The sequence below is a fragment of the Leptonychotes weddellii genome, chromosome 5 (genome assembly GCF_054177405.1).
Source record: "Leptonychotes weddellii isolate Sample4059 chromosome 5, ASM5417740v2, whole genome shotgun sequence".
Taxonomy (NCBI): domain Eukaryota; kingdom Metazoa; phylum Chordata; class Mammalia; order Carnivora; family Phocidae; genus Leptonychotes; species Leptonychotes weddellii.
Window position 1 is genome coordinate 1714963 of NC_138373.1, and position 24674 is coordinate 1739636.

At 64.0% G+C, this 24674-nt stretch overlaps 1 protein-coding gene across 1 annotated transcript in view; it reads right to left on the bottom strand.

Moving 5' to 3' along the window:
• Positions 1 to 21755, bottom strand: part of TTYH3 (tweety family member 3) — a 30470-nt gene extending 8715 nt beyond the window's left edge. The window contains exons 1-10 of the mRNA XM_006730021.3: positions 21415 to 21755; positions 7187 to 7356; positions 6945 to 7056; positions 6591 to 6811; positions 6198 to 6293; positions 4964 to 5036; positions 4616 to 4691; positions 2566 to 2621; positions 1845 to 1937; positions 84 to 176 (exon numbers count right to left, since the gene is read on the bottom strand). Coding sequence (XP_006730084.1) covers positions 84 to 176; positions 1845 to 1937; positions 2566 to 2621; positions 4616 to 4691; positions 4964 to 5036; positions 6198 to 6293; positions 6591 to 6811; positions 6945 to 7056; positions 7187 to 7356; positions 21415 to 21537 — 1113 coding nt within the window. The 5' untranslated portion in view covers positions 21538 to 21755. The remainder of the gene's footprint in view (positions 1 to 83; positions 177 to 1844; positions 1938 to 2565; positions 2622 to 4615; positions 4692 to 4963; positions 5037 to 6197; positions 6294 to 6590; positions 6812 to 6944; positions 7057 to 7186; positions 7357 to 21414) is intronic.
• Between the last annotated feature and the right edge of the window lie 2919 nt (positions 21756 to 24674).

Below are 24674 nucleotides of genomic sequence, written 5' to 3' on the forward strand. Positions count from 1 at the left end.
AGCTGCTCCCTTCTGTTCCCAACCCCCCCAGCTGCACCCTGCTCCCCAGCTGCCGTGCCCTGGCTCCAGAGTCTGGTTCCCACCAGATGCAGGCTGCGGCAGTCCACCAGGGCGGTGAGATGCTGCAGGTTCACCTCCGTGCCGTTCAGCACCTCCTGGACACGCAGCAAGGGGTCCTGGGGGTGGGGGGGACATAGCACACAAGGTCAGTACCACAGTCGGGGGGCGGGCCCAAGGCAGGCATAGGTCCTCTGGGAGCCTTCTGGGTACCCATCCACCCACACTCCGCCATCAAGACCACCCTTGACCCTGTGGTCTTGGCACAGACCCTGAGGACCCTGGGCTTCTAGAAATGATGGCCAGAGTCTGTGTCCTGGCCTCGGAGGGACTCTTGAGGACAGGAGTATACAGGGGAAAGTGGGACCCACGAATGCCTGTCAAAACAGGAGAGACAGCAAATACCCACGTAGCTCCTGACGGGGGCCTGGTCCTCTTAAAAATCTCACTTTAAGGAACAGTTAAAGGGAAAATTTTCATGGTATTTTAAGTGACAAAACGTTATCCAAATGCTCTGTATAGAGCAAGCCCGGTCCTGTAGTGTGTGTGTGTGTGTGTGCACGCGCATATGTGCATGTGTGTGTACACGGGGACCTCTCCTCACATCCTGTCCCCGGAAAGATGACCTCACAGAAACTCTTCAGGGTTGATGGGGCTGCCTCTAGACCAGCCGCTGGACCCAACACTGCGTTACGTGGTGCATGTTCGAAGAGCGCCCTGTGATTCTGAAGTGGATCCCAGGATAACATAACTCACCAACAGGGGCTGAATTGTGTCCCCCCCCAAATTCATATGTTGCATTCCTAACCCTAAATACCTCAGAACGGGGCTGTATTTGTTGGCGGGGCCTTTCAGGAGGTAATTAAGGCAAGAAGAGGTCACGAGGTAGGGGGCCCATCCCACGGGACTGGCGTCCTATAAGAGGAAGGGGTCGGGGCCACAGACAGGCCCAAGGGGACGACCACACGAGGACACGGGGAGAACACATGGGGAGATCTACATGCCACGGACAGAGGCCTCAGGAGATGCCAGCCCAGCCCACGCCTGGCCTCGATCACGGTGACTTCCAGCCTCTGGCGCGTGAGGGAGTGAGTCCCTGCTGTCTAAGTGCCCCCGGTATGCGGAGCTCCACTGTGGCGGCCCCGGCTACCTCCCCACTCACTCGCAAAATACCCAGAGGAGCTCTGGCCCAAACAGAAATAATAACAGGAAGTAACTTTAATATGTGTGTTTACGTGTCCATCTTTTTTTTAACTCAAATTTTGCGAACAGCTTGTTACAGAAGGTCCAGCTGGTCCCAAGAGGAGCCTGAGCCCAGCCGTGCGCATGGACGGCCCCCCGCGCTCTGCGGTGGTGCGCGCACGGGCAGGGCCCCCGCAGGCTGACCCCCCTCCCCCAGGACGCTGGGCTTCGTCAGGAGCGCGGTAACAGATGTGTGGACGGAATGCTCAGGCCCCAGAACACCGCAGGGGAAAAGCCGCCGCCCCCCCAGTTCCTGGAACACCCCCAAGGGTGGGGGGCAGACCTTACTTTGTTACTACATCTGTCCCCATCTTCCCTTTTTATTTTTTTAATTTGAAGAGTTTGTATTACTTTTAAAATAAAGAGCAGAATTATTTTTAGAAACCTACCCCAAGCCCCCAGGGCAATGAAGGGCTAACGGAGGGGAGGAGAAGCCTCTCCGTAAAGGGTGGGAGAGAGGGGTGGACCCCCGGCAGGGTCCCGCCAGGAGGCCGCCTGAGCTGGGGGCGCCGGGGCGGGCGTTGCTCACCGTGTGGCCCACTCACCTTGGTGGCCGGGGACTCCCGGGGTACCGTCTTCAGCAGCTCAGCCACCACATCCTGCATCTCCACCAGCGCCTTGTGGCTGCCAGACAGCTTCTGCTCCACAGAGAGGCTGGCTGATTCCAGCCGGGGCGGCCCCCTCCCCCAGCCCCACGCACACCCAGCTCAGGCGGGCCCGGGGCCCTGGGGGCGCCCTCGGGGAAGCTGCTCCCTGGTCCCCGCGAGGCTGCCCACACGCGCAGAGGTAAGACAGATTCCGAAAGCACGATGACTTCAAAGGGGTAGTTCTCCAGGACCTCTGAGGGCCGTGCAATCGTGTGCAGTGACAGGCAGTGGGCCAAAGCGTTTCCCTCCAAACCCCACCATGACACGTGCCCAGTTATTCCACAGCGGGCCCCGGACCCCTCCCGTGGTGAGGCATCCCTGGGCCCCTCCACGCCTGCCAGACGGCTGGCTCTGCCCTGCAGGATGGCCACAGGCAACCCAAGAACTGAAAGGAATCCCAGGTATTTGGGCGGCATTAAGCAGTCCACCCCGAAAGACTCGCACCGAGGGCACCAGGGCGCTAACCCCAGGGGCAGTTGGTGATGTCAACATGGCATTCATCCAGCTGCCCCCCAACAGCTCCTCGGGTCCCAGGGTGTAATGACGTCTGAGAGGGGCCGAGGGGCTGCAGACATCGGGGCTGCAGCCTCCCAGGGGCAGGAGGAGCCCGAGCACTCACCTGCTGGAAGGGGTTGGCGGCACGGGGCGAGCAGGCCAGGTAGTACTGCAGGATGTCTGCAGAGAGAGGTCCCGGTAGCTGCGGGAGGTCTGCCGCGTGCGTGTGTGTGCACGCATGTGTGTGCTTACGTGCATCCGCGTGCGCGCGTGTGTGTGCATGTGTCTGTATGTTGTACCTGTGTGTGCTCAAGCACGTGTGCGAAGACATGTGGCCTGCAGGGAGCCCAGGGCCAGGGCCCAGACCCTTTTGCTCCAAGCAGGGTCCTTGCAGCATGCACGATCGCCTCTTGGGGCGCAGCCCTGTTCCTCCCTTCCCCCGGGGCAGCAGACGGGGCACGGGGGTGGGCAAGGAGTCAGAAGAGCCGCAGGGATGCATCTGCTCCTGGCTCGCTGGGGCAGGATAACAGTTCTTAGGCTGGAGCAGCACCCCCCAAAGGAGGGGACACAGCCTGGGTGTGGCAGCTGGGGGGGCCCAGGACTCAGGTGGCCTGCCTGTCTACTCCCCATAAACACGTGTGTCGATTTGGCGTCCAACATTCAAAGATGGGGGTTCATTACAATTCTGATTCTGAAAACCCCAAGAGACCCGAGCCTGGCTGGAGCTGAGGGGGAGCTCAGACCCTGTCTGCCTGGCCCCATGTCCACGAGGCCCTCCGGCCCGCAGGCCCACTCGGCAGGGTCAGGGCCCTTAACCTGAAGCAGCGATACCGGCTTTGGAGTCCCAGGCCTCCCTTCTGGGGGCCCCCGAGGCCTGGGGCAAGAGCTGGTACACCCGTCGGGCCTGCGCTTCCACCCAGCTTACGGGAAACCCAGTTCACTTTGGCCACTTGTAAATGGAGCCAGCACGCCGGCCTTGGCACTGCTTGGCCCTGGGAGGGGTGGCCTGTGGCTCGCAGGCAGGGGCTCACGCTCCCTTGAGGCTGGGGGCTGCTCGCGCTTGCTAAGGACCCAAGAGTCCTGAGCAGTGAGGACCTGGGGAGGCCGGGGGGCAGACAACCCTCCCTCCTGGGGGCTCCTCGGGCTTCGGTAGAACCTGTTCCTTCAACCAGAGAAGCTAAAAACCAGCCCACGTGCTCACCCCTGTGGCTTTCTCAGGCAAAGAGGGAAGACGGTCCCGTGAGGCCAGCATCTTAAGGCCACTTACAACAGCCCCCTACCCTACTCTCAAGGAACCCGCAGCACTCACAGCAGGGCAAACCCACCAGCTTGGCTGCACCCAAGCCCGAGTCCCACATGCATCTGCCTCCTGCGACGGCCAACGTGCACCACACCGCGGGCTCCCAATCCCAGACCTGCTCCCCCCCCCCCCACCTCGGTCCAGGGCTCCTGAGACCACAGCGGCTCAGGCAGAGAGCAGAGTCCTCGGTTCCTCCCTCCCTACACCCTGCTTCTCCAGGAGCCCCGTCCTGCTGCCTCGCAGCGCGTCCCATCCACCTCTCACCCCGCTGGCTCAAGGCACTCCATCTCCTGCCTGGAGGGACGCCTCCCTGCCTTCCTGCTTGACCTCCTTGTCACTCCAACAGCTTTGAAAAAGCTACCCAATCGTGGACCATGTCTCTTCAGGGCTTCCAACCCTCCAACGGATCCCCCAGAATTAAGCCCAAATTCCTGCCCTCAACCTGCCCTGCTGGCCTCCCCACCCTCTCCTCTCCCAACTAGTCTATTTTCTGCCTCACAAACATATCAAGTTTGTCTCTGCCTCAGGACCTTTGCACAAGACACACAGCCTTCTCTGGTTCAATTTTAATGCCACCTCCTCAGCAGGCCACTGTCTGCTCTGAAGCAGTCTGTCACCACTTGCCCACCCCCCCCGTCACCTGCCTCCACCCTCACCCCACCCCCATCACGGGCCTCACACAGCACCTCTCCTCATTCTCAGCACCCCCCACTCACAGAAGGTGTTCCTATTCACTCACTAGCTTCCTGATCTGCGTGGGTCCTGCCTCCCCCAGACTGAGGGCCCACGAGGGAGGGGATGCCTTGGCCTCGCTCAGTTGGGTCTCCCTAGCCTGGTCACGGGGGTGCCGGCTCAGACACAGCTGCAGACTCACCCCCACTCAGCACCGAGTGCTCCTCCACCATCCTGGTCACGTAAGTGTCGGGGTCCACACAGAAGTCACTGGAGCCCTGGGGGGAGGTGCAGGCAAGGAAGAGGGGGTGACCAAGCTAGGTCTCCCATCCTTCAGCTCTCGTGGATAGAGCCTGAGCCCCAGGTCTGCTCTCGGCTCCGGGAGATAAAATATGAATGTGGGGAGGCACTGACTTGCTGTGTGCCCACGGAAAGGTCCCCACTCCTCATGGAACCTCGGTGTCCCAGGGGAGAGGCATGTGATAACCCCTACCCCCTCCCCATGCCTCAGCCCAACAGACCGGGATCACACATCCTCTCTACCACTCACCACAGACACGGCCAGCTCCAAGCCCAGTGCGCCCCAGCTGATGACCAGGGCCAGGACCCCCAGTAGGCAGACCCTTGGGGCAAAAGAAAGCCAATCAGCAGCCCCCCAAAGGCTGGGGTGGCTGCAGGCCAGAGGGCCAGGGCCCCGGGGAATATCTGGAGTGTGCCCACACAAGGGCTGTGACTCCTCCTTAGCTAGACCCACCCGAAGGCCGGGCACGGACAGACCTCCCTCCCAGCTGGAGCGGGCCGGGATGCAGCTCATAGTAGGGCCGGGGGGGGGGGGGTGCTGGTCTTCCTGCTCCCCCCTCCCCCTTGCAGACAACGGCTCTTGGCCTTTGCCTGGTTCTCCACAGTGTGGCCAGAGGGACCTGTCAGCCTGGGCCAGACCCCGCAGGGCCCAAACCCTGCAGGGCGCTGTCTCGGACCACCCGGCAGGGTTCTGGCTGGCCCCTGCCTCACCTGAAGCCTGACCTCACTTGCCTCCCCGTTCCCTGCAGTCCAGCCACCCCAGCCTCCCTGCCGCTCCTCACACTCCCCACTGCGGCCATGTGCTGGCGGTCAGATGTCCCTGGGTCCCTCGGGTCTCTGCTCCAGTCTCCCCTCCCCGCCAGGCCTCCTGGTGGGGCATGCGCACTGCAGACTGCCCTGCCCACCCCCTGCTCTCCCTTTCCCCGCAGCACTGTCACCCACAGCGTCTGGTCCGCGTGGGGGCAGGATACAGCTGTTCAACTGTCCCGGGGCGGGGGAAAGAGGATATCTCACCACTACCCTACAGAAGAGCTATCCCCGTCTTCATCTTTGAGATTAGGAGATGAAGTATCATGTCTGGGCCACCCACCCAAGGTGGCCGGCTGAGTGAGCGGCACAGTGGGGGTCTGAACCCAGACTGTCTCCAGGCCAAGGACAGAGCCTCCAGCTTGACCTTCTGGTGTCCCCACGACTAGCTGACCCGCACAGGTCCTTAGGTGTCCCTGGGTTACAGTGTGTGGACTCAAGGGGGAGGAGCCCAGCAGGAACCAAGGACCGCCAGGGCAGATGAGCACACCTCTGCGGGCACAGGCCAAGGGTGCAGGAGGGCCAGAGTGGGGCCTCACCATGGGGAGCCCACCCTTGGGCAGACCAGTGTCTAGACGCACAGATGGGGGAGGGAGAGCAGGGCTGATTCAGAAGATCAGGTGCTGTGGGTGCCCCCCCTGCCGTCCCCCCCTTGTCCCTCAGGCCCACAGACTCACCCAACCAGAATGCCCTTGGAGCTACGGATGAGGCCGACCAGCACCAGCAGGCAGATGGCCACATCAAGGAGCAGCAGGCCCAGGTAGCCCAGCCACCTGTGGGCACACAGAGGGTGTGAGTGGCCCCCAGGATGGGAGCGGTGCTCAGGCAGAGCCCAGCGGACCCGAGGGACACAGCCTGGGGCCCAGAGGCACATCCAGGGGCAGTTCTGGAATATGAGGACTACAGGGGCTGGCATCAGCCTTCTTGTAAAAGGGGTCCTGGGAACTCGGCCCCTCCCACCCCTAAAACCTCAGCCCCCCCAGGCCCTGCGGCCTGAGCCCATGGAGGACGGCCCCTAACACGGGCACTAGGGGCCAGGTGGGGCGGGCAGAAAAGAGGGCCAGCCGCACCTGTACCAATCATAGAGGTCCACCTGCTCCGCCAGCACCTCGAGCGACACGGCGGGGTTCCTCCAGAACGGGATGGCAGCTGTGTAGCCCAGCAGCGTCTGGAGAAGGCCCTGCAGCCGCTGGACTGCACGCAGGGGCTCTGGCCGCGCGGCCAGCTGCCGCTCCAGGCTCTGCAGGCTGGGCTCCGCCGAGCGGTTCAGAGCGGCCGCCGTGTCCCACACCTGCGCCGGGCCGGCGGCCGGTGAGCCCGGGCACAGACCCGCTCCCAGCACATGCCCACCCCTCGGGCACACACGCAGACACTGGGTTTAGGAGCAGGGACAGAGCCCCCCTCCCCATCGGACGGCCACTCACGCGGTCCTGGACCCCTGCCACTGTGCGGTTGGCGTGGCGGAGCGAGTAGGTGGCCCGATGGATGCCGTCACTGGTCTCCCCGTTGCCATAGAACCCCACGGCGATGCCGGCGCTGGGACGGGGGCGGGCGGGCGGCATGTGAGGGCGCGGTCGGGCCCCTCGGCGGCCCGCCAGGAGCCCCGGCCTGGCCCCGCCCCCGGCCCCGCCTGACCCCGCCCCGTCGGGCCCCGCCCCGCGCTCACCTGCAGACCAGCGTGGCGATGATGACGCACCAGGCGGTGCAGCAGCAGTCGGCGTCCAGGTGCTCCTCGCTCTTGCGCCGCCGGCAGCACAGCCAGAAGGAGTAGAAGAGCAGGAAGAGGAGGTCCAGGGCGAGGCAGGCCAGCGCGGCGGCCCCCAGCAGCAGCAGCGCCTGCGGGCGGTGGGGAGGCGGCGCTGGAGGTGCGGGCGCGCGCCCGGCTCTGCGGCACCGTAACGCCACGCGCCGGCGCGCTCCCACTGGACCGTCCTCCAGCTCTGGGCACACTTGGGTGCTTGCCTGCGATCCCCCAGACTCCCGTCCTTAACCCTGCACTAGCCACCAGGACCGCGCCTAAGCCACACTCGGAGGGGCCGGGTGGGCAGGGCCAGCACAGCTGCTGATGGCCACGTGGCCGAGGAAGACCCCTGATCTCCAGGAGCCTGTTTTCTCTTTTTTGAAAAGGGGGCCGCGCTCTCCCAGAAGAGGCTGGTGGAGAGTCTCAGTGAAGCCACCCTGCCGTCGGGCCAGGCACACAGCAGCGCCCTCCCCCTCAGCGTGGACCCTGCTCCGGACCTGGCTGCCTCTGCGAGGCCCCGGGCCCTGGGCAGCCAGAAGGGCCCCGAATTCTCCAGCCACATCGTGGGAGTCACCAGCGTGGAGGAAGTGCCCGCTGCAGCCCCCTCCTGGCACCGAGGTCGGCACCCCTCACGGGAAGTGGTTGACTTGATCCAGCAGGGGCACCCACTGTGGGCTGGGCCTCCATCTGTTGGAACATGGGCCAGCCCTGCCTCCCCTGGGCACCACGCTCTCCCTATCGCCTGGCCCAGGGCGTCGCCTCCGTTTCACTGGTAAAGAAACTGGTTTCAGAGAAGATATGGAGGAAGGACCCATGTGCCCACATCATGGCCCCTCTGGGACCTCTGCCGCATCCTGTGTTGGGGTGGGGGTGGTGGCCTGACCTTGTGCCCCGCATGGGGGTGGTGGTAAGTGCCACACAGAAGGCCCAACACACAGTGGCACCCACCCTACGGGGACCATCAGATTTGTGGTGTGGCCGCTGGGCACCCACAGCTGCCCTCCCAGGCACTGCCGCAGAGACGCCGGGCCTCAGGGGGACCTGGAAACACCCTCCCTCCCTATGTCTGAACGCTCAGCAGTGTGGCTGTCCCTGGAGTACCCTGGGGGGTGGAACGCTCACCTGCCCCCCCCCGCACCCGCAGGGCCCCCTTGGGAAGAGAGGCTCAGCCACAGAGGCCCTGGGACCGCTACCTCGCAGCCCTGGCCCCCAGCACCCGTCTCCCAGGAGATGGTTGCCAGGCAGCAGAGGCAGGATGGCACTCCCTGCCCCCCCAGGAGCCCGCTGGTCCCAGAGGTCTCCCACCAGGCCCACCATCCCTGGCCAGCCCCCCATACCTGAGGTGGAGCTCTTCTACCTCCCGCCTGACCAGGGCCTGCACCTCCAGCCATGCTTCAAAGCAACATCGGTGCCCTGGGGACTGAGGAGTCAGGCGGCACCACAAGGCATAGGGTGGGGGCCCCATCTTGGGGAAGACCAGGGTGGCACCGTGAAGCTGCAGTCACAGGCCACGGCCATGCCCCGCAGGCTGCCCCGGGCTGCCATCTGGGGCTGGCGCCCTCCATTCCTCCTTCAGGCCGGGGGTGCAGCCGCCCCCCACCCCTGCACTGGCAGGAGGCCTGATGGGCCCTGGCCGCCCCTGCGCACGCGCTGGCGGGGGGAGGGGAGCTGGCCTCGGGCCACCTCCTCAGCCCAAGGCTCCCGGAGGCCAGGGGCGCTCATGTCACAGAGGGTAGGTGCTCCCAGGACCCAGGCCGCAAGCAGGGGTCTCCAGGCCAGAATCAGGCGTGTCATGGGGCCAAGGGCCAGTCAGGGAGGGGGCTCGCCTTGCCGGTCCTGGGATCAGGACCGCCCTCACCCCGCCCAGCACCGGATGCCAGTAAACATTAGAGCGCTTGCAACAGCACTATCTTACGGGTTCCCTGGGTCTGCCTCACACACACGGGCCGGACATTGACCCAAGGTGCCCCAGGCCCTGCCCGCCCCCCCCACCCACCTCGTCGGGCAGAGGCAAAGGGCAGAACACAACACGGCCCCTGGGGCCATGGCTCGCTCGGGACATCTGCGCTGACACGGCCAAGGCCGCCCTCCAGCCCCCAGTCGCCATGTCCTGACACGGCCACCTGGTCTCCTCCCCTCCCCCTCCCCCTCAGAGAGCACACCACACCCAGACCGAGCCCCCCTTAAGGCCCTGCTGACCGTGGTGCCCATGGTTCTAACAGCCTTCCCTCGGCCCCGGTTGGAGCAGGCACACCCTGCCACTGTGCCACCGCCTCTCCTGCCCGTACCCCCCCACACCACGGAGAACAGGGCAGGCTCGGAGCGGGTGTTCAAATCCGCACATGGACGCACATCCTCCTGAGCTGGGGGAGCCGGGGCCAGAGGCACAGGGCCCGAGAGCCCACCCAGCCCCTCACAGTGACGACAGGCCTAGTCGCTGCGTCGGGGTGTCAGGACCACACACTCCCATTTGCCAGATGGGAAAACTGAGGCAAGAGAAGCACCACCGGCCAGGCGGGTCCCTCACACCTGGAGCCAGGCGGGGCTCACCGCGCCTTTGGGAGCCGAGACAGGTGACAGGCCCCGCAGGTCCCCGACAGATACTGCTCGCAGCCCCCGGAGCTGCCGGGCTGGGGGGGGGGGGCGGCGCCTGCTGGACGCGAGTTGGACCACGCAAACCGAGAGAGCAGGACGGGAGCGCCCCCGGACAAGTTTGTGGGTTGACCGTGGCCAGGCACCTCCCTGAGCCGGCTTGTCCTTGTCCGGAAGGTCAGGGAGGGGCGCTAGACCCCTACGGGCAGGAGTCACGCCTGTACCCTTCTTGAGTCCTCTCCCACAGCTTTGATTTGGTTTGTTTTGTTGTTGTGGGTCTTCTGGGGTTTTCTTTTTTTGAAAACCACACACTTGTACTAACTTTATAATTAAAATGCAAAACCAGAAACCTGTGAGTAGCTCTTTCCAGCTGAGCGTGGGAGGCCCCCTGGTCTGAGCCCAGCTCTGCCACGTGAGCGTTCCCGTGCAGTCGGGCCCTGCTGCTCTCTGCACCCCATTTTCACCTTTGTGAGGTGATGTGAGTGTCCCCCAGCCCCCTGACAGCCGAATTGGGCCCCTCTCAGTCTATGGCATGGTCACACAGGCCCTGCTGGTGCCCAGTCCCCCAGGAGCCACAGTGGAGGAGAGGGACACCCTGGCTCGCTGCCAGGAGGCCCAGAACTGCCTGCAGCTAGACAGAAGTACGAGGGAGGGGTGCTCCCCCCGCCCCCCCAGCCACCCTAAAACTCAGGCCCACGTGGGGCGGTCCAGCGTGCTGGGAACCAAAGCACCAAGGTTCTAATGCTGCTCAGCCTGGCTCAAAATCATGACCGTGAGTCAGTGACTTCAACCTCCATGCCTCAGTTTCCCCACCTATAGGGTGGAGACAGGAACCTCTGTCTCCTGGCCGGGGACTGTGAAGACTGCAGGAGCCAGTCCCTGCAGACACTCAGAACAGCACCTCCACGGAGGTCCCCCAGGAAAGGTCAGGGTCCCGAGGGCTGCTGCCCAGTGGGCTGCACGGGGGCACAAAGCGGACACCTTGGCCGCTGCGGCCGGCGGGGAGGGGTCCAGGACAAGCTGAGCAGGTCCACATCTATACCCACATGTGCACTCCCGCACCCATGCGTTCCCAGACGTTCACACCCATATTCACACTCACACATGCACATGAGCGCTCACCCTGTGATCTCCCCAGCAGCCTGTGGCTGGAGCTCCTGGGGGTCGTGGGCAGGGAGGGGGGTCCCAAGCACCTGGGTGTTGGGCCACCTGCTATGACTGGGAAGAGGGGAAGGCCGCCTCACACATGGCCACCTGCCCGGGGACAGAGCCACCACGGCCACAGGCTCAGGGGAAACCACTCCCATCCCAGCCCTGCCTCACGGCACCCAGTCAAGGAACAGGGGTTAGGGGAGGACCACTGCCCAGGGAGCCCCAGGGCCAGGCTTGACGGTGATCATGTGTCCTGGGGCTCAGAGCTGGGTGCCAAGGGGGTAAGTTACTTTGCAGAGGCTTCCCTGGAGGCAATGACAGGCAGAAGCCCAGGTGCCCCTTGCCACCCCCACATCACCCCTATAACCCTGCCCACTGGGAGCCAGGTGTCCACACACCCAGGGTGCCACCTCGTCCCCTGCTGGTCTGTCTGCCCAGCTCCAGGAAGCCCCCTGACCAGGAGAGTGGGGTCGGTCTGCCCACACCTTCCCCGGGGAGTGCTGGAAAGGCCTCCTGAGTTCATCAATTTAGCAGGGGTGGTGCCCCCTCTGGCACTCTGCCCTGGCCCCCCGGCTCCCCACCCCAAGGTCTGAGCGGCTGGGAGCTTGGTCTCTGGCAGGATGGTGGGCTCCGGGGCCTGGACCACCACAGCTCCCCTCAGCCCCAGGGTAAGTGCCAGCACCCTCCCGGTTCACACAGGGGGGCTCGGCGGCGGGGGGGAGGGTGGAGGTTCAGCCCATCATGGCAAAGCTGCAGAGCCTGTCGCCAGCTGGGTGCCCGAGCCGGGCACGGGGACGCCCAGCGTGATCTCTGGCCCCGTCTCCTCTTCGGCTGGCGTCCCCGTGGCAGCCCCGCCTCCCCTGGCCAGGGGCTGGTGTCCCCTTCACTTCCCCTGGGCCCGTTCAGAAAGAGAATGGGAAATGATTGATCAGCATCTGGGCTCTGACCAAATGGAATTTTCCGTCTGTGATGGAAGTGATGTCAGCGCTCGGTCAGGCGAGGGGAGATGCTCGGGCCCGTATCCTGACCACTGGCCACGGTGCCGGCTGCCAGCCACCTGAGGAAGCGCTAAGAGCACGTTGGGCTCTGTGAGGGCGCCTGCAGCAGGGACCCGTGTGGCCGTCCTGCCCCTCCAGCTCATTTCTCAGCCCTGGACCACCCCACCCTCCCAAGGCCCCTGCAGCCCCTGCCAGAGCACGGCCCCCGCCTTGGCCTGGGCCCACACACTCTCCTGTGAGCCCTAAGGCCCCCCAGAGCCCCCATCCACTCTGGAAAACACCCCATGAGCCAGAGCTTGGGATCTAGAGCCTCCCCCTGGCCCAGGTCTGAGGTCTGCCGAGGGACCCAAGACCCCGGCCTCAGCAGGCGAGCAGGGGGCAAGACGGGCCCAGGGAAACAGCTGTTTTCCGTGTGAGCCTAAGCTGGTTCCCTGCACGGGGTAGGGGGGATCCCTGGCTCAGCCCCAGGCTTGCTGGCAGTCGGGGTACTGGGAGCCCCAACTAGCCCTGGGAGGAGAGGGCCCTCAGTGTGCCACCAAACCTTACTAAGAGCTTTGCAGCAGGAGGCTCGGCCCCATCCATGGATGGAGACCACGGTGTGAGGGGCTCGAGACCATGAGCCCGTCCCTTCGACGCCCCACCACTGGCCTAGACATGGCCTGTCAGTGGCCGGGCCTCTGCACCCCACCTACCCACAGCATCAGGCTCAGCTCCAGGGCAGGCCACACCAATGTGCCCGAGGCCACCAGACCCGGGTAGCCACACAGGACCCCGGCCACACACGGGAAGCCCGGCCGCAGCCACATGCAAGCCTGCGCGGGAGCACACCACACGTGGACCACACGTCGGGACCCCCAATGGACCGTCTCCCCACACACCCCCCTCCCTGGAGAGGAGCCTCTGTGCCTGAGGTCCCCCCACTGCCCATGGCATGAAAGGGGCCGGCAAGGCTCCAAAGCCCTCAGAGGTGGGTGCCCCTGCAGAAGGCTGTGGTTGGCAGGCCTGCCCCTCAGCTCGCCCCCACTCCTCCCTGCATCAGCCCTCCCTTCGAGGCAGCTCGTCCAGCAGCAAAGGGCGAAGCTCCAAAGAGAAGGCAAGTCCAAATTCCTCCAGGGGCCCGGGACCCCACTGCCCCACACCCCAACATCCTTATGTTGGTCACCCCTGCCTCACTGGAGTGGGGAGGCCCTTGGTCCGGGGCCAGCCTGAGACCAAGCACATCAGCACGTGCGGCGTCCAGATTCAGCACCAGGCCTGACATGGGGCCCCGCGGGGCAGGCGTCTCCCAGGACCCCGGCAGTGCAGGCCCCGCAATCTTGGAGGCCCCGGGAGCCGGGCAGACGACCAGGGGTGCAGAAACACGTGTCAGCACCAGCAGGGCACCATGGGAGGTAGGGCCCAGGCCCGGCAGGGGATCCAGGCTGCCCACCTGTGTCCCGAGGGGCACTGGTGGATAGGGTGGGGGCAGACAGGTGCGGTGGGAGGGGAGCAGCATGCCCCTCCACTGCTTCCTGGGCAGGGGGGCGTCCTACCCCAGCCCCAGAATGGCCAAGGGCCTTCCTCCAGAGGAAGAGACCGGGTTAGGGTATCCAGGAGGCTGGCGGGATTCCAGACCCCAGGGCACCATCTAGGAACACACACGTGTGTCGGCTGGAGCCCTGGGGCTGGGCCGGGCCGCGGCCCTAGCTCCTCTGTCTGGGGTGCCTCACCGGGAAGGGCTCCCAGCGCACGGGGCTGCCCGCTCTCCGAGGGCTGGCTCTCGGCCTCAGCAGCCACTGTGGCCCAGCCGCACACACGGCCTCGCTGGTCCCCGACCACCTGGGGAGGGGGCGGCACCCACCTTCCAGGCCAGGGGCCTGCGGCCAGAAGGGACACGGAGGCCCCTACACGTAGGTGACGCAGGAAGCAGGTCTGAGCCCACACAGGTCTCCTGAGGAAAGCCCCAGAAAAGGCCCGCTTCACCTCCCGGGCCAGGCTGAGTGGGTGCCGAGGGCCCTGGCCGTGCAGCGGAGCTGGGAGCCGGGCTGGCTGGTCGGCCCGCAGCCCCCCACCCCTCTAACACACTTGGCTGCAGCTCCCAGATGCCGACCAGAAATTAAAAACAGATTTTCCACTGAGCTGGGCTTGGGTTTCACGAATTCCATGACGGTGAGCTCGTGGCCATCCTGGAGAACGCACAGCCAGCGCCCGGCCAAGCAGGAGCCCGGAAGGGGCCCAGCTGTCTGTCCGAGTCCCCCCATGCTGAAGTCTGAGGCCCGGAGCACCAGGCCGCACATGGACACGCAGCGGCTGCGCCCCGATGTCCCCACGGGATACACACCACACTCGCCCTTGTCCTCCAGGAACCCCGGGGACAGAGGAGTGGCGAGGCCGGACCTGGGCGGAAGGCCCCGAGGAAGCTCTGGCGGGTCGTGCCCCAACCCAGCCCCCGCCCACTGCCCTCCAGATGCCCACGCCACACGGGCTAACGGAGCGAACAGTCACACGAGAGCATGGCACAGGGGCTGCCCTCCCCACGGCGAGGGTGTCTATTTGGGGCCTGGTGCTCTAACACACTTCCCAGCATGACACCCAGAAAAGTCCTCCACTCCTCCCCAGGCTTGTCTGTAAGCACCTCTCCACTGGCCACCCCTGGAGACCCAGGCCACAGGCCGCACAAACAGCCCGGAGCCACCAGACGGGCCCTGTCCCAGGACATACATCCACCAGGGAGATACGGCTCAGGGGGTGCAGCCTGACCCCAGACTCGGGGGCCAGGGCTGGACCACACAGCAGAACTTCCGTAGCAGCCCTCACGATAGTCAGGAACCCAGCAGAGTGCACGGGGCCAGAGCAGACAGAACTGGGCGGGGGGCACCGTGGGCCAGTACCCTCCTCAGAGGAAGAAGGCAGCGGCCACTCGGGCTGTGCACAAGCCGGCCTTACCCCACGCCCTCGGCCAGTACGGGCCAGGCCCGACTGCTGCGGATGCTGTGGGACAACACAGAGCCCCTGTGGTCGACACCTATCCCTCATAGCCCACCTGCCTCTCCTGTGGGGACCCCGGCCTCAGCCAGCTTCCTCTGGGGAGTGGAAGGGGCCTGCCAACTGAGGCCCGAGGCGGGGCCCCCACGTGCGGGTTTGTGCGTGTGCACGAGCCCATCTGGGCACCTAACAACCCCACCCTTGGGCAGGGGGGCAGTGGAAAGGGAGTCTCACGAGGGGCCCCACACAGCCGCCCTCCCACAACCCACCCGCCACCTGCAGACCCTGGCGCAGCCTGGGCCCTCTACCTGGTCCTGCTCCTGGGGGCACACCCCATACCCAGGCGCCTTCTCTGCAGCCCTCCTCCTGCCCCTGGTATTGGCCTGGAGGCCTGGCCTTGACTGAGGCCCACCGAAGTCCTCACGGCCCCATCCAGAGCATGAAGCAGACTCGCTGCCTCGGCAGATGTGCGCCATGGACCCCCCAGGAGCCCTGCTGGGCAGATGGCAGACCCGATCGGGGGCCATGTGCCGTCCCATCTCTGGCAGGGACCCCAGGGCAGGCCCCGGCATTCATGGGCCCCTCCTTAGGACCTTAGCTCGGGGCACCCTCTGGACGGTGGCCCCCACCAGTGACAGTGTGAGCGGCTCCTGCTCTGGACAACCAGGCCCAGCGTGGCCCATCAGAGCCCCACCACACCGAGCTGCGGGGCCTGTCTGTGGGTCTGAGTCCTCACCCTCCCCAGACCACGAGGAGCTCCGCAGAGCCATGCGAGGGCCGTGTGCGTGTCCTGGCCCAGCGCAGGGCTAAGGGCAGGCACTCCTGGGGCTCTGCCACACCCACCACCAGCCCGGTCACATGCCCCAATCCCGGGGGGGGGGTCACATGGGAGCACTTCCCATATCTGTGACCCAGTACCTGGGTTGCAGATTCGGTTCCTCTTCCCCAGTCAAAGACTCAGCAGAGCTGCCTGGGGGAGGGGGCCCGGTCCTGACACCCGCTGCGCTCCCCAGAACCAGCCCCCACTGGGGGACCCAGGAAGTCTCTGCACAGGGGCTGTGTCCATGGAAAGGGGGGGTGACAGGCTGGACCGGGAGCCACCAAGCCAGCGGCCTGGACTCTGCTCCTAGAGCGGCCACGACACCCACACCGAGGGCCACTGTGTGGCCGCCCAGAGAAATGCTGGGAAAAAGAACAGCAGGGGCCCCTCTGGCAGCGCAACTGTGGCTCGGGCTAAGAGCCACAGTGCACCCTGCCCAAAGCCTGCCCGAGAGCCCCTGGCCGGGGCCAAGCAGCTCGTGTCCCTTCCTGCACGTCCCTGCACAGAGCAGTGCAGCGCTGGGGACATGGCTCCTCACCACATCCCCAGACCCCTGAAAACCAGGCATAAGGATGGGGCCCGATGATGCGGACCCCACACCAATGCCAAGTTTCCCATGACCTCTCCCACCCACACCGCCACCAAGGTGTAGACCTGGTTACAGAGGTAACCAGAGGCCATGCCCCCCCAACCCCCCCCCAAACGAAACAGTCAATCTGTTCCACAGGGGCTACCCTGTCCCCCCACCCCTGCATCCCCAACGTCCAGCTCCTCAGCTCTGTCCATGCACGGGGTACTCCCGAAGCTTCCGCCCACTCCTCAGTGAGCTCTGTCCCATTTGGTGTGTTTCTGTCACTTGCAGCCTCAGCATCCTGTTACCATGGGACGCTGGCCAAGCATCAAGAACCAAGGGCCAACAATAGGGTCCAAAAGGCAGTGACAATAAGGATGCACGGTGTGAATGTAGTTTTAAGTGACAGCCACCCCACAAGATTCTGCACGGACAGAATCCAGCCAGAGGGGCTTTTTGGGTTTTTTTCATGCTTTTTCCTATTTTCCAAATGTCCCATGAGTGTTTATTATTTTTGTAAATGGGAAGACAGGCAACACACACTTTTCTGAACCTCCGGATCAGTGAGGAGCGTGAGGACAGGGCCAGCCCACCCACAGGGCACGGCCGCTATGCCATCACCAGCCTGCAGTCCGGTACGCGGCTGACCTTGCTTGAGTCTATGGTCGTAGCTAGGAGACCACTGGCCCCCGATGGTCATAGGACCCAGAGCTCAAAATGCCCTCTAAGCAGCCACCAGATCTGGGTTCACACACCTCCGGGCACAGAGTGCTCACTACCTCCCAAGGCAGGACATTCAGACTCCCTTATTTGGGGCTGAGGCTCAGGCTTCTCTCTGCCTCAGGGCCTTTGCATGTGCTCTTCCTGGTGCCAGGAACTGTCTTCCCCAAGGTCTTTGCGTGGCTACTTCAGTCTTATCTTTAGGGTCTCAACGGAAACATCCCAGCACTCAAGAGTTCCAACGGGAAACAGGCCCCATACGCTGAGCAAACCTGAGGCAAATGCTACCATCTGACCTGGAAAGTGAGCCAGTGTGCCCACTTAATGCCAGGCTCCAAGCATGTCCCAGCCCTCTGGACGTTCACAGCCTAGCTGACACCCTCCATGGCAGGCCAGGTAGCACCTCCTCCAAGAAGCCTTCCCTGACCACTGAGCTCCTAAAAGCCCTGTCCTGATGCCTCCAGCACCTCAGAGCTTCCAGCCCACCCCCACCAACCCCGAATTGGCAGAGAGAACAAGCAAGAATAAGAGAGGCCGGGGCGCCTGGGTGGCTCAGTTGGTTAAGCAACTGCCTTCGGCTCAGGCCATGATCCTGGAGTCCCGGGATCGAGTCCCGCATCGGGCTCCCTGCTCGGCAGGGAGTCTGCTTCTCCCTCTGACCCTCCCCCCTCTCATGTGCTCTCTCTCATTCTCTCTCTCTCAAATAAATAAATAAAATCTTTAAAAAAAAAAAAAAAAAGAATAAGAGAGGCCAAGGGCAAAGGGAGTGAAGTTGACGTCTGTTCAGGACACAGGGGTGTGGAGACGCTTGGGACGGGGAGTCATGAGGGCTGGTGGGGACTGATGGGGCAGACACCCTAAGGGAAGCCCAGAGAGATGGCTGGTCGCACCCAAGGTCACACAAATAGGAAGCAACAGAGCTGGTGCCCAGGCCCCCACTCTCCAGCCTGAAGAGAAGGCTCCGGGACCCCTGCCCGAAGCCAGGACAGGCCCTACCATCACCACAGAGCAGGCTGGCCTCAGGCCACATCAGGCCCCCAGACATGGGGCCCAGCCGGCTCCGCTCAGCCGTGACGGCCACTAGGGAGTCTCCTCCTTCCTCTGGGCCTGCAATCCTCCTCACTGCCCCCCCAGAAGTGAGAGTCCCCACCCACTGAGCCACCCCTGGTGCGGGGAGCTCTGGGCCCAGCCCCAGGGGAACCAGATCAGCAGCCCCTCCTGCCAGGCAGATGGGGGGTGGGGTAACACAGAGCAAACTCCAGAAGCTTCTCTGCCTCCCTCCAGTATCTGCCTACCCACAGATCCCATCAGCCCCCACACAAACCACAGTGGCACCCTCCCTGTAATCTGTCCATTCAGCAAACATCACGGGCCCCCAAGAGATGGATGCAAAGGCCATGGGGCCCCTCCTCTCCAGGATGGAAGCCTTGGGAACATGGGAACCTGAGACCCTCAGCCCCAAGAGAAATGCCACCCTTGCTCCTGCAGAGGCTCCAAAGCCCCCAGTGGAGGACCAGCCAGGGCTCTGGGAGCCCTCAGAATCGCCCTGCGTGGGCTCCTAGCCCCTGCAGGGGGCCAGCAGAGGGGGACCCCAGAGGCCCCCACCCTCCCACGACTGACTCTGGCTCCTACCATCTACTCATTATGTGATTCTGAGCCAATTCCCTCTCTAAACTTCAGTTTGCTGATCTGTACATTGGAGACAATCATCCTCATCTCCCAGGCTTGTGTGAGAAAAGGCTGGTGAGAGACAGCCCCACACAGTGTCCCAAAACAGCCTAGCTCATGGGGTTTTCCAGTGGATTTTACCAGGGCTCCCAGCAGTGGATGGTGGGGGCAGGAAATAGCAAAGGCTGGTCTCCTCATGCCACACCCATCTCCTCTTCCCTGGACCGAGGCCCCACTTGTCCCCTGGGTAGTCCAGAAGGCAGAAGCCCTCCTCCCCAGCTGGACCCAGCCCACATGGGGGGTGGGGGACTGCCAGATCCTGTAGCCCAGGTGGGGGCCGGCATAACAGGCTCCCAGGCCAAGAGGGGGTGCCTGGGTCAGGAGGATGAGGGCTCCACCACCCACCAGCAGGAAATGGGATGGGAACAGCTGCCCCCCCATCCACGGCGAGGAATACTCCACCAGGGGAGGCAGGAAGGGGCTGCAGGCCATGGCCCGCACTGACCCACTGCCCAGCCATGCAGGAAAGGAGCTCTGTCTGTTGCAACCAAAAATAGAGCAGGGGCACAGAGCCCTTGCACCCCCCACTGCGACCCTACAAAAGTGTGCCAGCCCAGATTTCGGGATGTGACAATGAAGGATCAGAGAGCTCAAGTGCTCACCCAAAAGCACCAGCACGGGAGGGCAGGGGCAGGATGTATGTCCAGGCCTGGCTCATTCTACAGCCCCCAGCCAGGAGCGGAGGTGGCGGGGGAAGGAGACAGGCTGGTTTCCACGCCGTGAATTATTCAGTGGCTAATTCTGCTCGGCAGAGAGGAGGCAGGAGAGTGAGTCAGAGCCCTCCCACAGCGGAGGAGGGAACAGTGCTCACAGAAGCTGGGGGCAGACACCAGGGACCTCTCAGGGGCACAGGGCCCTGCAGGGGGTCAGGCTGAGCTGGGGGGGGCAGCCACCATTCTGGAGGCCTCCACAGGCTGTAGGCATCGGCCCCTCACTCACTCCCACAACGTGTCCCAGGAGCCCCAGAGGGCAGGAGGGGCAAGCAGCTGGTCCAACCGAGGTTGGCAGCATGGCAGGTGCAGCCCGCAGGCCAGCGGGCCAGCTCTGTGCAGATCCCAGACACCCCAGGTGGCCCCAGGGGCAGCCCCAGAGCCTCCCAACTGATAACTGGCAGAGAATTTCCTAAAGTAAAGCACGGCCCCTGGCCTGCGGATGCCAGGGGATGGACGTGACAGAGCCATGACATATGGAAGACCCCGGGGAGCACAGAAGGGTGCTGTTCCCACACTGGTCAGCACCCCAAGGCTGGGCTTCTAGAACGTGGGCGTCGAGTTTTATAAAAATCTTGCCGTCTCTGGGCATGCCTGGGCCAATCCCTGGCCCCCTTCTAGTCTGCTTGGAAACAGATCAGCAGGGCTGGGGGAGCAGGCCCCAGGTGAGCACTGAGGCTGGGAGCGGTGGGTGCCCATGGTGCCCTCACTCTCTGCTTCCGGTTCTCATCCTCTAGATTAAAGGGCGACCAGGGAAGACAGAGTTCTACATAGGCGAGGTGTGATCATGTCCACATCCTGGACATGATCCTGGATTCCCAGGCCATCTTGACAAGCAAGGCCATTCCTTTCCACCCGGGGCTCTGCAATGAACACTGGAGAGAAAGAACCCCAGGGGTGTTCCGGGTGACCAGGCATCCCAGTCATGGGGCTTCTGGAATCCGGATCCCCAGGCAGGAAGGAAATGCCCACAGCCTGGTCCCCTGGCCTTGCACTCAAATGACAGTGGCTCAGTGAGGGGGGTGGTGTTTGGGCTTGGCATGACCCCAGGCCTTGGGTTCTACTGGGAGAGCCTGGCTTGTTGGGGAGAAGGCTGCAAAGGCTCCCACTGCCCCCCACTCTGCCCAGGCTCAGCCCATTTCCAGCCTCCCTGACAGAGGCCCACCTCGGGTTCCTGTGGCCGGGCCTCCCTTCCTCAGGGGCTCCTGGCAGGCCAGGTGTCACCTCATCACACACTGCACTGTGTGCATCCCCACAGCCTGGCCATCCAGCAGGGGGTCACTGCCGGCCAGAGAGGGCTGGCATCTGCCCAGCTCACTCACCCACCAAAATCTTGGCAGGGCATGGGATTCCCCAGCTTGCGGGGAGGGGAAGAGGGCGAGGAATCCCCTCCCGGCTGCACCCAGTGCTCTCAGGTATCAGCTTGGTCTCAGAGCCCGGGGCTCCTCTGGGCTGGGGGCTGTGCAGGGCCCCAGGTCAGGGCTGCCCCAGGTGCTGGGCAGGGGCCTGGGCTGGAGCTGACAGCTGGCAGAGGGGGCTCCATGGAGGGAAGCGAGGAGGCTGCACATGACCCCAGAAAGGAGGGCCTAAGTGACACCAGAGGAGGAGGCTAGAATCTGCAGGAGGGCCGTGGACCCTCGATGCAGGATGGGGGTCTTTAGACGCTCACGGAGGGGAGCCCCAGGACGCAGGAGGAGACCCTGGAGAAGAAAGGGAGCTGTGACTCACAAGAAGGCAGAGGCTGTGACCCTCCAGGAGGACGGGGGCTACGGCGACCCTCGGGGAGGGGGACCCCCGAGACCCTCGATTAGGGAGGGGGGTTTCGGGAGTCTTCAGACCTTCGAAAGGAGGGGCTGCGACCCAGGGCCCTGACCCCCGACCCGGGGGGGCCGCGTCACCTGCTGGTAGTCGGTGTCCTCTGGCCGGAACTGGCTGCTGGTGGTCTCCCAGCGCAGATCGAAGTGGGGTAGCCGGTGCAGGAGGTTCACCCACCAGGGCGCCGCGTAGCTGACCCCGGCCATGGCGGGCTGGCCGCCTCGGGCGCGTGCCGCCGCGGGGCTCCCTCGCTGGCCAGGGGGCGAGGGGTTCAGGGGTCCGCCAACCCCCGCCTGGCCGCCCGCATTGCCCGCGCGCTCCTGGACCCGGCCCGGCCCGGCTCGGCCCGGCTCGGCTGCACTCGGCTCCGCTCGGCCACCCTCGCCCGCCGCCTCTTTGTTCGCCGCCGCCGCCGCCGCCGCCGCCACCGCCTCCTCGCTCCCCCGCCCGCCGCCCGCCGCCCCGCCCTCGCGCCGCCATTGGCCCGCCGCCCGCCGGCCTCGCCCCGCCCGCCGCCCCGCCCCCCGCCGCCATTGGCCCGCCGACCGCCGGCCCTGCCCCTCTGTCCGCCGGCCCGCCTCCGGCTGGCCCCGCCCCCCCGCCCGCCCGCCCGCCGGCCCCGCCCCCGGTCCCGCCATTGGCTCGCTGGACGAGGCTCCGCCCACCAGGGGGGCCCCTTCCCGCGGCCGAGGGGCGCCCGCCGGGGAAGGCGGGGTGGACGTGGGGCCGCCGTCTCTCCGCCCGCAGGTGGGGGCGGGGGCTGCAAGCCTGGCAGCACGTCCACTCGCCTAGCCGTGCTTCCCCGGGTGCTTGCTCGTTGGCTCGACCATCGCACGTTCCTTGAGCTTCTGTGGGGCTCGGCCTGGAGGGGCTGGGCCGGCCTCCCCAGCACGCAGCCTGTGTAGCCCGCAAGCCTGTCTGTCAAATAACGACGGTCTGGACTCACAGCCGGACTTGGTCATCGATGGCTGTGTGCTCTTGAACAAGTTACATATGCTCTCTGTTCATCAATGCCCCTGTCTGTGAAAGGGAAGTACAATGAGTGTAAGTGCTCAGGACATCAAAGCGTGACCCAGTAGAGCGTGTAAGGGGTGGACGCGTAGATCCAGTCCCTGCCTGGCCACCCCTTTGGGGAAGGTGGCGTCTTCTGTTAAGACCCAAGAGAAACACAGTGCTCTGTCCTGGCCTCCTTGAGCCTGGGAGTTAAGGTAACGGCCTGGGACGGCCCAGCGTGGACTTTGGAGCCACATAGCTGCACTTCCTAATAGGCATCATGCTTATTAAAGTCGAGCTGGGAGCCCCAAGAACAGAGGGGGCTGGAAATGCTCTAAGTACTTGGCCCCAGCTCGCCCCTCTCTCTGCACCCCAGGGCAGTAGGTTCATATCCTCTTGGCTCTGGCTAGTCACCACCACCCTGCGGAATTATTTCTGGGCCTCTTGCACTCGGAGAAACAGGTCCCTCCCTACACCTGGGACTTTGCCACCTGCTTTGGTCTGCCTCAGCCAGCTCTGTGGGCAGACAGGCCCCTTCTGGCAGGCTGGGCCGGGCTTTTGCAGACACCGGGCAGTGGCTTCCCAAAAGGCCTGTCCCTCTGCTCACCTGATTGCCCTGACTTGTCTGTTTTCTTGTAATAAAGCTGGGTGGCCTCACTCAGCCTCTGGCAAAGGCCCATGGGCATAGGAGAGGCCTTTGCAAAACTGTGGTTTCTACCCTTGGGATTATTTAGATACCACCCCGTTGGGGAATAACGGCCTGGCAGGAAGAGAGAGGTCATATTCTCCATCCCTAAAGTGCATAGTTTCTGATTATTAGCAGCGGGTCACACAGCCACAGACCCCCTGCTTCACCCCGACTCCCATGCCCCCAACACCAGTGTGGCAGGCCTACCAGGGTGCCCCTGGAGAGGCATGGGATCTTTGAGCTCTTTTCCGTGTTTCTAGAAGCCTCCAAATATTGTGCATTTTCCACTGATAAGGCCAGAAATCCTGACCCAAACATAGGAAATGATAACTCAGCTGTACTGAGTTGGCTTGTGTGCCCCCCCCTCCAAAAAAGATATGTCCCTGTCCTAACTCCTGGTGCCTGGGGACCGTTGCAAATGTGATCAAGTTTTGAGGTCATACCAGATTAAGGAGGGCCCCAATGCAATGGTGGTGTCTTCATAAGAAGAGGGAATCTGGACACGTCGGCTAGGAGATACAGAGACACAGGGGGAGACATCGTATGAAGACAGGGGCAGAGATGGGGTTCCTGCAGCCCGGCACCCAGAAGGGCAAAGGGGAAAGAGAGAATACTGGGTGGGGGGGAAGGGCACAGGAAGGCCTGTCCCCACCCCACCCTCCGTTGGCCTGTGGCACTGGCTCGAGTGACGGTGGTATTTCCTGCCTGTCCTAGGTGACTGTGGCCAGACCCTGGCCCCACTCTACAGATGGAGAAACTGAGGCCCAGGGCCCACTCTTGTTCTGGGGGCCTGAGAATCACCACCCAACCAGGGAACAAAGATTCAGCCTTGTGCTGTTGGCCATAAACGGAATGACCTGAAGAAGGGCCCTAGCGGGCCTAGAGGTCAGAGAGGACTCAGTTTGCTACTTGGGGCACTGACCAGGGTGCCAAGGGACATACTTTGAGTGACTCAGCAGTGACTCAGGAGAAGGCAGCGGATGAGGAAACAGCTAGTCGTCCCCCAGCTAGGAAAACAGCTGGGGCATCCCAGGGGGGTGATAAGCCGCTGGGGCATCCCATCCCCTCTACCATGGGGACCTGGGGCCGGGAGCCCCGAAGGCCTCAGCACGGCCGGTCCGTGAAGGCGAGAAAGATAGCTGGCAGTCCCCAGCTGAGCAGCCCTGAGCCAGGGGCCCCTGGAGCGTCTACACCCACCGTGTCCTCCGGCCCCTGGCCAGGTGCCCTCATCACAGAGGGGGGAAAGGGGGGGAGGGAGGGGTTTCAAGGCTCAGAAATGAAGACACTTATTCCTCATCCACACAGTCAGGTGGGAAACAGATGAGCCTCAGTGTCCTGTATTTGAAACTGGATTAACACCCGTCGCATATCCTGCGGAGGTGACGTGGGGGAGGCCGTGTCTGGAGACTGCAGCAGGAGCCGGACTCCCGGGCACGCTCCATGAGTGGGCACCATTCTGGGGCTCCCATGACTTCACCTCCAAGCCCTGAATCTCTTCTTTCCCCTGTTCCTAAGTTAACTTTCCCACACGCCCGTCTCCGATCCTCTGTGAGCCTTCACCTTCTCGGGGCTGAAACGGGCAGAGTCAGGCGTAGCTCAGGGGCCGGTGAGAAGCGAGTAAAGCGACCTCACATAGCAGCACTGTTCTCAACAGCCGAGAGG